The sequence below is a fragment of the Rattus norvegicus genome, chromosome 3 (assembly GCF_036323735.1).
Source record: "Rattus norvegicus strain BN/NHsdMcwi chromosome 3, GRCr8, whole genome shotgun sequence".
Classification (NCBI taxonomy): domain Eukaryota; kingdom Metazoa; phylum Chordata; class Mammalia; order Rodentia; family Muridae; genus Rattus; species Rattus norvegicus.
In genome coordinates this window covers 173,322,896-173,338,084 of record NC_086021.1, presented here as the reverse complement: position 1 = coordinate 173,338,084, position 15,189 = coordinate 173,322,896, and the positions used below count along the sequence as shown (strand labels likewise).

At 43.3% G+C, this 15,189-nt stretch overlaps 1 protein-coding gene across 1 annotated transcript; it reads left to right on the top strand.

The window, feature by feature from the left end:
• Positions 1-5,823: 5,823 nt before the first annotated feature.
• Semg1 (semenogelin 1) lies at positions 5,824-8,672 on the top strand. The gene is made up of 3 exons (NM_012710.2): positions 5,824-5,905; positions 6,146-7,357; positions 8,498-8,672. The coding sequence occupies exons 1-2, from the start codon at positions 5,833-5,835 to the stop codon at positions 7,315-7,317; spliced, it is 1,245 nt and encodes a 414-aa protein (NP_036842.2). The 5' UTR covers positions 5,824-5,832; the 3' UTR covers positions 7,318-7,357; positions 8,498-8,672.
• The last annotated feature ends 6,517 nt before the right edge of the window (positions 8,673-15,189 follow it).

Sequence of the window (15,189 nt, the reverse complement as noted above, 5' to 3'; positions counted from 1 at the left end):
GTTAGCAGTAAGTTGCTATTCTAATGCAATGACAATCAGGTGGATTCCAAGAAGAAAGGAAAAGCCCCAAGTAGTTACTGTGTTAGGTAGCTTTTCCTTCTACCACAAAAGCCTGACGCAAGTGATGTAAAACACCAAAAGCATTGCTTAGTCCTATGGCTTCAACCTAGGCTTCAGTCCACCGCTGGTTTGCTTCATTGCTGTGGGCCTGTGGTGGGAAGCATGGTGGCAAGAGTAAGTGATGGAGAAACCACCGCACATCATGATGGCCGTAAGCAGAGTGGAAAAGAAAGATCAGGAGGGGCAGATGTACCCTCCAAAGGCATGTCTAAAATGGTCACTTCCTCCAAGGGGGACCCACTTCCTCTTTTCCATCCCCTCCTAGTAGTATTGCCAAGGAACTAATTTACCAATGGGTCAATCTGTTGATGATGTCAGAGGTATTGACATACAATCCCTTCTCAGGGATGGGATCCTCAAGGTGAGAGTCAAGCTTGCCACACACAGACCCTGCTCAGGACACCTCAGATCCAAACCATGATGCAACTGGAGCTCAGAGAGCTTGGGAATTCTCATCCACAGAAGTCACTGTATACACTACACTGTGGGTTGTATCTCCATAGGGTCTAAGCACCTCCTACTAATAAGAATTCAACTGTTGGTGCTATGGGAGGGGGTGATCATGGTCTACTATGGCAATCAAGAGTCATAACAAGTGTCTTTTAAACTCTACCTATCTTGCCTCTCAGTTTACAATTCCAGCAGCTTCCATTACAAGGCTCACGGGCAAACTACATGGCAGAGGACGTGGCTAGGACAGAGCTAGCTTCAGATGGTTATGTCCTATCAGAAATGGACATTCCTGGCCACAGGACCTCCCAGGACAGGGGCTGAGTGGGAGCTGAGGGTGCTGCATCTGGAGGAGAGTCACCCGTCTGTCATTGTTTTGAGTGATTTGAGCAAAGCGTGTAACATGTAACACCTAGGGTTCTTGTGCCTGTAGTAACCAAGATCTGAAAGGTGTCATCAAGGTCACATGGGTATTCCTCTTTGGTGATCAATGTGGCTCTCTTGTCCACAACTGGAGTCTTCCTGCTGCCTGCAAGGACACTCTGGTGGGGGAAGAACCCAAGAGCATGGCCTGTAGTTGCAATGGTTATAGCAAGCCTGCCTCTTAAGAGAAATGTGAACTGTGTGTTAAAAATAGGTAGAAGCGGGGTTGGGGATTTAGCTCAGTGGTAGAGCGCTTACCTAGGAAGCGCAAGGCCCTGGGTTCGGTCCCCAGCTCTGAAAAAAAGAACCAAAAAAAAAAAAATAGGTAGAAGCACTCCATTTACCAGTGTGATGGTGGTGGAGGAAATAAGGAGCATCAATGAACATAGCAGAGGCTGGTATGTTTCTACACAAAGTTACCTCGCAGAAATATATGAGCATCTTGCTCAGATGGGAGGTCCTTCCCTCCATCTTGTTTGGTAAATTTTTAATTTTTCGGATTCATTTTACGCTGAAAACTCTCAGCCTCTTATTCCTCTGATGCTATCTATTTCTTATACTCCTAAACATACAATTTCATGACTTTTTTAAAAAAAGAATATAACTTTCTAGAGTTTGGGGTTTTGTTCTGATTTAATTCATTTGATCCCTTACATGTTAGTTGTCCTGAAATTTTTGGAAACTCTTTTTTTTTTTTTTTTTTTTTTTTGGAAACTCTTGACTATTAGCTCACTTTCAAAACTGAGCTATGGGTCTGGAAAGATGTCCCAGTGATTGACAGCACAGGTTGACGTGTCAGAGAATGCAGGTTCAACTGCCACCATTCTCATAGCTGCTAATGAGCGTCTCTAACTCCAGTTCCAAAGGATCAACATCCTCTTCTGGCCCCCATAGGCACTGAACACAAGGACCTCACAGCACACATGCAGGCAAAATACCCATACGCCTAACACACAAAAAAAATAGTTTTAAATTTTGAATTATTAAAATAAAGCTGTCCAAAGGAAAGACAGGGACAAAAACGTGGAACAGAGATAGAAGGAAAGGCCATGCAGAGACCGCCCCACCAAGAGGTCCATCCCATCTGCAGACACCAAATCCCCACATTATTGCTGATGCCAAGAAGTGCTTGCTGACGGAAGCTCAGTATGGCTGTTTCCTGAGAGGTTCTACCAGGGCCTGACTGATACAGATGCAGATACAGCCAACCATTAGACTGAGCCCAGGGACCCCAATGGCAGAGATGGGGGAAGGACTGAAGGAGCTGAAGGAGTTTGCAATCCCATAGGAAGAACAATATCAACTAACCAGACCACCCAGAGCTCCCAGAGACTAACCGTCAACCAAAGAGTACACATGGAGGGATCCATGGCTCCAGATACATACATAGCCAAGGATGATGGCCTTATCTGACATCTATGGGAGGGGAGGCCCTTGGTCCTGTGGAGGCTTGATGCCCCAGTGAAGAGGGATGCTAGAGAGGTGAGGTGAGAGTGGGTGAGTGGGTGGAGAAGCACCCTTATAGAGGTAAAGGGGAGGGGGAGAGAGGGGGGAGGGGACGGAGAGTTTGTGGAGGGGTAACTGGGAAGGGAGATATCATTTAAAATACAAATGAATAATAAAATGATTAGCAAAAATAAAATAATACAGTAAGACAAGAAAAAACTGAAATTTTAGAGACATTAAATTAGAAGCAGCAGATATGAGCGAATAAATAAATAGTACTGTATCGTTTCACTTGTATAAGTATCCAGATTATAAAATCCACAGAGACACGTAATGAATTAGTGGGTCGTGACGGCCTGAGATGAGAAATGTGTGGTTATAATGTCACAGACTTGGGTTTTTTTATGAAAAACATCTGGAGACAGACACTAGCACTATGCATATACTTAATATCATGAAGCTGGAAAGTAAAAGAATATTTATATGGCAAATTTTATGTCATATGTGTTAAAAAAAAAAGGTAGGGTTCTTCATTCCTACCTTGTACACTGATTCTGTACACCCGGGTATAGGTGGTTGTATAACCTGCACAGCTTTAGGACTGACACGACTGGGGTCATTACTGGAAATGAACAAAGGACAGAGGCCTGCACAGAAAAGCTGGGATCGGGTGGGCCAATCCCAGAAACTCAGTGTATTGATCATGTAGGGCACAAAGGAGATGGTTGAGCTCCTCTCAGTAGGAGGTCTCTGTAGGGGAGCAATCTCAGGCTGCCTTCACCCGGATGAGGAAGCTGCGGTTGGCATTTTCTGCACATGGTGGCTTCAGCTAAAGGTCAACCTTGCATTATGGTCCATACTCGGGCCAAGTGAAGGCTTTTCACGACTCCAAGGCATTGGCATCCTTGACATGGCCACACTCATGTCAAAAACACACTCAGGGCATTGACCGCTCTGCACAGGTAGTAAGCTTAGGGAAGATCATCTTGGATAGCTGTCTGGAATCCTATGACACTCACACACTAGGTTTTCCGCCTGTTCTCAGGGTGGTTTATCTCACACTTTTCCGGTTGTTTAACTCTATGAAAGAAAATTAGTGTTCCCGGAGCACAGCATTCTACAACTTCTGAGTCAGATCTTGCCACCTTTGTTAATAAGAGCATGTTTTCAAAAGGAAACTGTCCTATATTAAAAAAACAAAACAAAACAAAAAAAACCAAAAAACACTTTTTAGCAAGTGTTTTGCTGTCATTCACCAGGGATCCAATGTGTGGATTACTCACCAAGTGTCTGTCTTTCTTTCTTTCTCTCTTTCTCTCTTTCTTCCTCCCTTCCTTCCTTCCTTCCTTCCTTCCTTCCTTCCTTCCTTCCATCCTTCCTTCCTTCCTTCCTTCCTTCCTTCCTTCCTTCCTTCCTTCCTTCCTTCCTTTCTGTTCAATTGCTCGTTTCTCCCTTCATCTCTCGTCAGTATACCGCACACTCAAACTTAAATTTTCATTTCAATGCGTTCTCTTCTGGCACATGCAGCATAATTACACTCATGATTGTCAACTCCGTGATCTGTTTGCACACCTTACCCCCCCCCCCCAAGGTTTTATCTGCATTTAAAAAAAAGGGATTATCAAGAAATTTATTCTTAATTCAGAAATGTGATCAAAGTTGTCAGATCCGTTCTTTACTGCCTCCTGTTGGAAAAAAAAAATATCCAGTTCCTGGATTTTTCTAAAACACAGAAAAGAGACCTGGGACAGGGGTATAGGGTTGAGCAGGCATGGTGAGCAATTTTATACCGAATAGATTCATTGTGACTTACCGGTCTCCTGAGGGAAATAATCACTTTTCCCAGGTAGAGAGCAGCCTAGCAAGAGATCAGAGTGCAAGCATAAAACCCATGTGCTTTATAAGTGTATTTATTTTATGCATTTTCTGTTTATAAGGACATGAGTGGACTTTTTATTTGTCCCTTCCATACAGGACTACCTAGACTATTGGGATGGGATGACTGAAAATATGTTTTCAAGTAGACTTCCTTCCGGAACTACCTTCATATGGTTCTGAAGGCAAAGTGGAACACTGCACGGGTGTCCTCTTCTCCCAAGAACTTGGCCATGGCGTCGTCGTTTTGAGTCTATGTCTGAGCCACGAATGCCATAACAGCCCTTCCTGTTACTCTCACAGTGGCACAGAGCTGTTTCTAAACAAGAAGGAAGTCTTCCATCTTGTGTCAGGATGCTAATGACGTCACCAATGGCAGTAAGTGTTCACCACAGCCCGTTGCTAAGGCAATTATGTTATCCCTCCTGTCAGAGTTTCCTGTATTAAAATATACTGAGTTTAATTTTATGTCGGATTCCATGACATACATTCAGCAAGGAAACCAACAGTATCTTTTGTTCTTTCAACAGTGATTTCCTGTCACCATTTAACTGTTGTCTCGCCCCCATTCTTTAAAATGTCTCTGCACCTCACCTTGCCTCCCAGATACACTCCCAAACTCGTTTCTCTGGACACACTTGAAATGTTGCTGCTAGCAAGCCACAGCTACCACTGTCTTCTCTTGTCAGTGTTTCTAGAACAAACTCATCTTAAAAGCAAGCACCCATGTCTCTCTTAGAAAAATACAGACATCGGTATGTCAATGTTCATAGTTATACCTCACAGCTACTTTGGACACTCATGGGCCCCAGTGATTATTTTTCCAGGGCTGAGGTTTAACTCAAGAGCCTCACGCTCACTAGGCTGGTGGTCTGCCACACAGCTATGACTCCGTCTCCATTTATTCTTCAAACTTTTATTCGGAGCTCCGTTGTGTTCTGTTGTCTCCTGTGCCTTTCTATATGTGTGACTGCTCCTTTGCCTGTAAATGAGAAGCTATGTCAAATTCAACGTAAAAAAGGCAACTTCATGGGCTTCTGTGAGATAGCATGCTAAACAGTGTCAGCTCCACTACACTGTGACCAGGAAAATTTGATCAGGCCCTGGTTACTCTCGGAGCATAAAAGAAGAAAAAAAAATCTCTTCCCCGCTCTACTCTGGATTTTGTTTGAAAATAAAAGGTCCAATCTGTCCTTATAAAACATGCATAGAATAAATATACTAGAAAACACACTTTGTTTGCAAAGGGTATGTGATAAAGTCAGAGGGTTGATAAAGATTTGCTGAGGCTTATGACATAGAAAAGGTCCCTGACATTGCATCCCTGTGCAAAGTACCTGGGAACATTACCAATGTCCCCAACTGTGCAGAGGGGAGGAAGTTGACATTTAGAGATAATTTTTTTTAAAAAAGAGGCAGTGCCTTTTGTAGTGTCAGTCATATCTGTAATACATCCAGCTAGAGAATATATAAATGTGAAAGTCAGCTCAGCTCTCAGTGAAGGTCCTTCTTGACAAGATGAAGTCCTCTATCTTCATTCTATCTCTGTTCCTCCTTCTGGAAAGACAGGCAGCTGTGGTTGGACAGTATGGTGAGTAGGGAGATGGTGACTAGAGGGAAAGTCACTCAGGGAGAATGTTTTTAAGGGTGCTCTGGGAGTAGCAGATCCTTTCATAGGGGAATTTTTTTTTAAAATGAGACCTAATTCTTCTCTACTGAAAACCAAAACCCTTGTGGGAACATCAATGGTTTTATGAGGAAATTTTGGAAATGAGACTTGGAAGGACTGTGCAGATCATGTAACTTAAACCTTCCTCCTCTCAATTACCAGGTGGGACAAAAGGTCACTTCCAGAGCAGCTCATCAGGGTTTATGCTTGGTCAGAAAGGCCACCTCAATTTCGGGCTCAAAGGAGGAAGTGAGGAAGCAGCTGAAGAAAGCATTTTCATGCAATCACAACACCAGATGTTCGGCCAGGATGGTGGTGACATGGCGCAGACAAGTGTTTCACAAGAGCATACAGGTGTAAAGGGGGCCGCGATTTGTCGTAAAGGACAAGTATCCCAATTGAAATCCCAAGAATCCCAAATAAAATCCTTTAGACAAGTAAAATCCAGTGGACAGCTGAAATCTGGAGGATCCCAATTAAAATCCTTTGGACAAGTGAAATCCAGTGAGTCCCAATTAAAATCCTTTGGCCAAGTGAAAGCCAGTGGGTCCCAATTAAAATCCTTCGGACAAGTGAAAGCCAGTGGGTCCCAATTAAAATCCTATGGACAAATGAAATCCAGTGGGTCCCAAGTGAAATCCTTTGGACAAATGAAATCCAGTGGGTCCCAAGTAAAATCCTTTGGACAAATGAAAGCCAGTGAGTCCCAAATAAAATCCTTTGGACAAAGAAAATCCCAAGGTGGTCAACTACAATCCTATGGCCAAATGAAATCCTATGGGCAGACGAAATCCCTAGAATCCCAGGCCAAATCCTTCGGACAAGTAAAGTCCCAAAGTGGCCAAATGAAATCCTCCTATGGTCAGAGAAAATCCTATGGTGAAGAGACTCAACTGAAGTCTTTCGACCAAGATGCCCAACTAAAATCCTATGGTCAACAAAAATCCCAAAAACAATCCTCCTTTAGCCAAGTAAAATCTCAAAGTGCCCAACTAAAGTCCTTTGGCCAACAAAAATCCCTCAAAGGGTTTTCTCAACAAACTCAACAGAAAGGATTTGCCATGGATGAAGATTTGTCACAAGTGCGGAAACAATTTGACGATGATGACCTCTCTGTACAACAGAAGTCTACCCAACAGATGAAAACAGAGGAAGACTTATCCCAATTTGGACAACAACGACAATTTGGACAAGAACGCTCCCAATCCTATAAAGGATATCTTGCACAATACAGAAAGAAATTACAGGAACAACAACAACAGAAAAATTTTAATCAGGATAACTTTTTTACAAAGGGAGGGGCAGGCCTATATCAGGCTCAACTTAAGGGATAACATATTCACTGAGCAACTGAAGACCAAGATCAATGTCAAGGTATGTTTCCACCAAGTAGGAAAGATATTTATCCCAAAATTTTACTTGTGGTATATAAGGAAATCCTGGATCCATTATGGATTGATACCCATTTGTTACTATCAGTAGAAGTATTGTTACACACTTTTAGAAGGATGAAGAACAGACCCTGGTAAAATGAGTCCTTGTAGAGTAAAGGCAGAGTAAGCAAGCTAAGTTAACAATTGGTCCTGAATTACTACATTCAGGGAGCACTTTTCAGTGCTTCTCTGAGCACAGACAGTTTATATTATTAAATGTGTACCACCTATGCAATCATATTTAACATTTCATGATGGAATCTTATTTGTTCTTACACTTTGACTTGATAAAAAAAAAAGATTGGTTTCTTGCTTATATTGGTATAAGGTGGTATTGCAGCTGAGCTCTTTCTCTACACCAGTGCGTGTTCTTGAGTCCCCTGGGACCTCTGCTTTCCATCACAATCCATGGGGTTAAGGATTAGCTGCTTTTCCATCAGATGGAAGATTTGGTTACAAAGATCTCTGCCTGGAGCAGACACTATATTCAGTTGTATGTCCAATGGTGACCCTGTTGAATTCTGATGGTCCAGACTTGTAGCCATGTTAGCAGCTCTGGTTCAACTCAGTTGGTCACAAAACAAAATATGACTGTGAGAAAGGGACTTGTAGGAAGGAGTGGAGGTGGCCAGGATGAGAAGGATATAAGAAGTGACGGGACTGGTCCCAATCGGTGCACTATGTATGTGTATGAGATTCTCAAAGAACAAAGTAAAAGGGTTGTGTGGTTTCAAGGCTGTGCTTGTAATGCAGGGAGACTTCGAAAGTGAGCACAAAGTCTTAAGGGCCCATAGGTGACTGCTGGACATTTGTGACAAAGGGAGTGAAATCTGAGCCCCAGAAAAAGGACAATGTTCACTGCCTTGTTTGCATTAAGAAAGGGAGAGCAACAACAACAAAAAAAAAAAAAAAAAAAAAAACCATGGACACACTTGTGGTCCATTGATTAGAGGCATTAGTGGCAGAGCACCCCAATTTGTAGAAACTGGTTCTGGTAAAGTTGAAAGGGGCATAAATCCGTTTATCTATGTCTCAACTTCTGGCTACCCTCATATATCACCAACACTCCTTCTCGTTCTAGGACTCACCTCACCAGAGTCAAGTCTATGATACCTTCAAGATGCAGGCTGCAACATCATTCCAGTTCGTTGGTTCATGGACAATCCTCTACTCACTTTCGCTTTTCTGTAGGACTTCTGCCCCTGGAGCTTCCCCCAGACACTAGCTTTCCAATAAAAAAATAACTTTCTGCATCACTCGCTCTTGTTCACTGAGATCTGATTCCTACAGATATCTGGGTTTGGGAACATTCCCGATGGGCAGTTCCAAAAGGAAGAGGAAATTGTGTAGCATTGAGGAAAATAGCAATAAAACCCACATGTGTAGATGTCTGGGTTATACAGTTGCTAGAAGTATACCAGTTACCCTGTGAGCCACCTAAAGTCAACCTTAAAATACCTCATGACTCTTTTCCTACTGGACCTTTAGAAACTGACAATCAGAGTCAAAAAATCACAGACCCAAAGGGGTTAGTTTCCAATTCCAACACCACCATAGAAACATCAATTTTTAGGCTGGAGAAATGGCCACTAAAGACTGGGCTCACAACCAAAGATATAGGATAACATTACAATTTTCTATTAAATTTGTTTTTCTTTCTGAGCATAGGCCCACCATTTGCATGTGGGAAAGTTTCCTCCGACTGTCATTAGCTTCATGAAATCAAGTAAGTGTGATTCTAGTGTCTTTCTGTGATTCCGCAGCCTGGGAATTGGGTTGACAGGTTGCTTACTAATACATTTGATATTTATGGAAAAGGAAGAGTGCCGTTTCCTAAGACTTGCCCCTGGTGCCACAGACGTAGAGAAACATGTGCAGGTCACAGAGTCACTGCTACTTTTTTATTCTGGAAGGTTTGGTCACTTCACTAGGCGCAAAGAGGGAGTTCTCCTTTGCTGTAGACTCAAAAGGTTTGGGTACCACCTCTGGATGGAAACACAAGATTTCTCCTGATGTCTTAAAGCAGGATGGATATAGGGAGTCAATATTTAATAGAGAAACAATGTCTCACTCAGACACTACAGGCTATCAGACAAAAAGCCCCATGCCAAATATAGGTTACCTCTTTCTGAGTTGTTGGCCACTGGGACCTCCCCACCCCCCGCCCCCAACACCAACACTATTGCCATTGCTCCTAGTTACCCTCTACAACTTAATGGTAAGATTCTATCACTGAAGACACCACATATCTGAGTCACAGGTCACGGAGAGATCAATCTGTGTCCTGACCTGGAAGCTTCATCCTACTGTCTTGCTTTCACAGTGTTGAAAGGTACGATGCATGTTTACTAGGGAAGAAGAAGTCATCAACACGGTTACCCATTGTTGAACCCTGTGAATTAGAATATCAAAACTGGCCTGGTGATGTATGTCCCCTAGAGCCATAGTGGCACTGATATTATGGGAGTGATCAGTCAACCACTTTCGGATTGAACTTGAGTCCTACTCCACAAGGTGAAACCAATGCCTGATACCATTAACTACACCCAAAAGCTGTGGCTGGCTAGGTCATAGGCCATAGGGAAGATCCTACTACTATTATTCGGTTAAATGGACCCAGTAATAAGCTACTCCTAGAGTTCTTATCCTTATATCCATAAATGGTGCATCTCTCCACTCTCACCTAAGAGAGTTCTCTCTTCAATAGACGGTGATCACTGAAGAGACCTACATCTGGTCAACACACAGACAGTCAAAGAGTGAAGTCTTCAGTGGTCATCCTGGGCTAGGAGACAGGAAGATTATAAGAGCCAAAGGGAGCAGGTATCTGAATGAGACGGTGTCTACTGGAAAGACAGCACAGTTGCATACATGAACTTCAGAGCATCTTGGACTGCAAGCACAAGGCTTGTGCAAAACCAAGTTAGCCCACATCTCAGCTCAGGGTCACTTGATATCTCACCTCTCAACTGAGGAGCTACGGATACTTGATGGCTGCTGGGAGATGCATGGTTAGAATGAGAATGCCCCTCTCCCCATGGCAGCTCACCTATTTGTATGCCTAGTCCCCATGTTAGGAAGTGTTTGGAAGGATAAGGCAGTGTGGCCTTGTTGGAGGAAGTGTGTCACTGGGGATGTGACGTTTCAAAAGCCCATGCTAGGTCCAGTAACTCTCTGTGCCTGCTGCTTGGGGATCACGATGTAAAGCTCTCGGCTACTGCTCCAACACTATGCCTGTCTGCTTCCCACCATGATGATCACGGAACTAACCCTCCGAAACTGTAAGCAAGCCCCCACTTAAATGCCTTCTTTTTTTTCATTTATTTATTTATTTATTTATTTATTTATTTATTTATTCACTTTACATTCCTATTGAAGCCCCCTCTCCTCCAAGACCCTCCCTCACACAGCTCCTCCCCCCATCCCCTCCTCTCTTTCACCCCTAAGAGTTGCCTTGGGCATGGTATCTCTTCACAACAATAGAACAGTAACTAAGGGAAGAAAAAAAATCACTTGTGTATTTTTTGGGGAGTGGACAGGGGGAGAGAACATAAGGTGCTACCTTTGTTCCAGTAGGTGGTCCCAAGCACACAGTGGGTGGTCCCACACTCAAGCACATATCTCGAGCACTAAAAGGGCTTAGTGGGAGAGAGGGGACCGGGGAGAGACAACATGAAGTTGGGGAAGAAAAGTGGTATCGGAAATAGGGGAAGAATTGAAAGGAGGGAATGAGGGGTAGGTTTGATTTAACAAACACCTTATATCACCTTATATGCATGTGTGAATATTAAATCACATAGCTTAAGTAAAACAGAATAGGATTGGACAGTCTTAATTTGAAAGTTTTGGGGACATGGACCCATACTTTCTTGCATTTCCCCCCTTTGAAATGTACAAACCTATCCTGCATTTGCCCCATCATTTCATTCTGAAAGCTCATTACTTATATATTTTTACAATCTGTAGATGGAAACTAATTTTGCCCGGAGTCAACGCATCATAATTACCGTAGACTATTTGAGTGGTAGTAAACAGCGTTTTTAGTTTTGAGAGGAGGATGTTAAAGGGCAGATAATTTGGGGGTAAAATAATTAAATCTTCACATGTTGGAAGAATAAATGTTAACCAGAGCTGGTGCTGCGACTCAGCTGATAAAACGTTTACTACGTGTGAATGAGGCCCAAGGTGCAGTTTGCAGCGTGATGTGTACACACTCAATTCAGGAGGTAGAGGCGAGTGGGTCAGAAGTTCAAAGTCACCTTCACCCCAGCCGTGTAACAGGTTTGGGGCCAGTGTATTAGCTAAGTTCTCTAACAAATCTGAGAGAACGAATGAACGTGGTATGAGGGGCAGAGGGGGCTGCTCCTAGGTTGTGATCTGAGTAGCAATGGCTATCTTCTCATCCAGTGCTGGAGTCCAAGAGGATTACCAAAGAGCGCCGATCTTTAGTCTGTGTCAAAATCCTGAAAAAGTGGATTCTAACGCCAGTGAAGAGGTAGGGCAGGTACAGGATAAATGGCCCCACCAACAAGAGTGAGGACAGGCAGGCGAAAACCAAAAGCTCCATTCTTCTATGTCTTTTTGTGTGGGTTGCCTCCAGACAGTGTGGCTCAGGTTTAAGCTGAATCTTCCCACCTCAGATAATCTAATGGAAACCCCGCAGGCATGCCCAGCTGCTTGACTCTTAGTGGAGTCCAGATGTGCTCATGTACGACTACCAAGATTAACCATCACACTCAGAAACAGGAGGTGTGTGTGTGTGTGTGTGTGTGTGTGTGTGTGTGTGTGTGTGTGTGTTTGCGTACATATATGTGTGTGAGCAGGAGCTGAGGTCAGATTATAATAGTTTTAATTAGCCGTCCAATAATATATGTCTAATCTTAGTAGCCGGTGACAATATTTGCAAATAAAAACCTTAGAAAGAATGTAAAGTTGGGTGAGTAGGATGAGGAGAACTGGGGGAGGGAGAAACAAACAAAATACCTAGTATGAAAAAAAATAACTAAAAATAAATAAATAAATAAATAAATAAATAAATAAATAAATAAAACCGTCGACGACAGAGCCATACAGGACCAGCTTGACCTTCCATTTTATTGATTGACGGTACCCACTTTTTTGTGAAATTGGGTCTTACCGTACTGCCTAGGCCAGCCTTGAACTTGCAATGCTCCTGTCCCTCATTAGTGCTTAGGATGACAGGCATGGGCAACCAGACCTCTCTCCTTTTGAAATGGATTCTCTGAGGGTCAGGTGCTTCACAAGCACGGCCCCCAGCGTCCGTGTAGGTCTATCAAGCGTGACGGGTGCTTCCAAGACTAAGGCAGACAGACAGATCCTTGAGGATCAATAGTCAGCCAGTCTAGGCTAGTTGGTAGGCAGATGGCCTTTCTGAATGACGGCTGAGGCTGCCCTCCAGCTTCCACGTGCGCACACACAGAAGCAGCCACTCGCGCGCCCGTAAGCCTTACAGCTGCGCATCAGGAAAGCCGGCCCTGAGAGATGTAACACCAAGGACCCTTGCACAGAGGACAGATGGAAACAGGACATTTAAAGTCTCTCTGGGTCCAGGTTAATATTGTATTATTAATATTATAGTCTCCATTCCCATCTATTCCAGCAAAGGACACACTTTCATTCTTTAAATCCAAATCAAATCTCATTGTGGATACGTACCTGAGTTTCTTTATCTGTTTGTCTGACAGGGGAGGCACTGGGGCTTCTTCCAAACCTTAGCTCCTGGGGTTAGAATAATGAAGCAGTGCATAGAGGTGTGCGGATATCTCTGTGGTGTGAATGGCCTTGGTTCCTTCGTGTATATGCCCAGGCATGGCATAACTGGATCAATATATTGGTTCAACGTTGGGCTTTTGTACTAATCTCTACAGCGACTGCACCAGTGCGCACTCATACCAGCAACGGGTGGGGTTCTCTTGCCTTGGAGCCACACTAGCCATCTATCCATCTCAGCTGTTCCTTTCATAATAGCTACTGTGACGGTGGAGAGAGGGAAACTTAGATAATATGTTAACATTTCCATGATTTTAAAGGTACACTGAACCATTGCTTTTACAACGTGTCCTTATACTAGTCAGTCATCTGTGTTCCTTCTTTTGAGAGCCATCACTTGATCACGTTTTGATGGGTTCATTTTTAATGGTTAGTTTTTACTGCTTACTAAAGTTTCCAGATATCAATCCCCTGTCACACAGGTAGGTGGCAGTGGGTCTGCACGTGATTTAAAGTACGCCAGAATACACATGTGTTCCAGACAAACACCACCCTAGATTTTTATTTAATACATTTTATTCTTTTTCTACATTTATTTTTAAATGTAAAAAGAAGTAAATTTAAGGGTAATTTCATTATTAAATACATTCATTTTTATAGATGCACAGCCCATTGAACCCGTCCACACGTCTTTGCCAGCGGCTGGCCCTGCGTCACACTTTCTATCTCTGGCGTAAGTTACTTGGGTTCAGTGTTTTGATGCGGTGTGAGAAGACCTTTCCTAAAGAGCTCCTGAGGGACTTCCTGGAAAGGGAACCCCAAAATCACCCCCTCAAAGACCACAGCAGAGTGGGGAGCTTTCTTGCAGAGCTCTGTTGTACCAGACCGGATAGCCAAGCACATCCAGACTTGGGTTTGGGCTCCTTGCCAGCCTTGCCCCGGGATCTGTGACTTCATCTTTGTGGCCAGCCCTCTGGCATCTTCTTCTTGCAGCCCTTGAGCAGTATGACGGAGCTGTGAGAGTGGTGGTACCCACGGTAGCCTCACTAAGAGGCAATGACAGCCAGAGGCGACAGATGACTCCAAGGGGACAGAATCTTCCAGGTGTCATGTGCATCACACAGTACACAGAAGAGCTCACAGAGACCGTGGCAGCAGAAGCAATACCCACACAGTTCACACCAGACAAAGTGCCTGTACTGAGAGGCAGGGGTAGACACAAAGCCCCACCCTAAACAAGAAACCATTTTCAACTGATGCCTACTGGGAGAGGGAAAGTCAGGCCTCTCCAGTGCAGTGACACTGGGTGTATCAGCCACACTCCAGGGCTGGCCCGATGCGGGGGCTTGTGGCCAACACAAAATGGATTCATGGTAATTGCTCCTTTGTTCGCTCACTCATTTGCTCATTCTTTTGTTGCTGTTGGTTTTGGTCCATGTTTGGTTTGGTTTTTAGCATTTTTAAAACATCTTATTTTCCCTTTTTTTTTGGTTTTTTTGTTTTGTTTTTGGTTTTTTTGTTTTGTTTTCTTTTCTTTTGATCTTCAGGTTTTGGTTTTGGTTTATTGTTGTTTTGTTTGGTTCTGTTCTGAGAGAAGAAGAGAGAACATGAAGTTAAGGGGGTAGGAAAGTGGAGAGAATCTGGGAAGAGTTGAGGGAGAAGAAATTATATAATCAAAATATATTATAAAAGAACCTTAGAAGCATTGAGGGAGGAACAACTTGACTATCGAGGGACAGACATCTTTCCTGTTGGAATCTTCCAATCACTGGGGACTATATTATGTGTCTGTGCATTCCTGTTAACTGCAATTAAAAGAACTTGACACAACCCGTGTTGAAAATAAAACATACTGATACAATGTGAACCAAAATAGTCAAAACAAAAGAAGAAAAGACAGCCACCAAACCGATGAAATGTCTAACTGCTGCAAAGAAAAGAGAAAGCATTACAGAAAATGTCATACTTCAGTGTTCAAACCAGGCTCACTTGTTACATAAGGAAATGCATACAAGATGAAATGTGCTTTGGGGGTAGCGAACA

Bases quoted from the DNA above. Each gene is read 5' to 3' on its own strand.
- Semg1 (NM_012710.2), top strand. From the start codon at position 5,833: ATGAAGTCCTCTATCTTCATTCTATCTCTGTTCCTCCTTCTGGAAAGA. The intron at 5,906-6,145 runs GTGAGTAGGGAG...CTCAATTACCAG, and splicing joins AGCTGTGGTTGGACAGTATG to GTGGGACAAAAGGTCACTTC.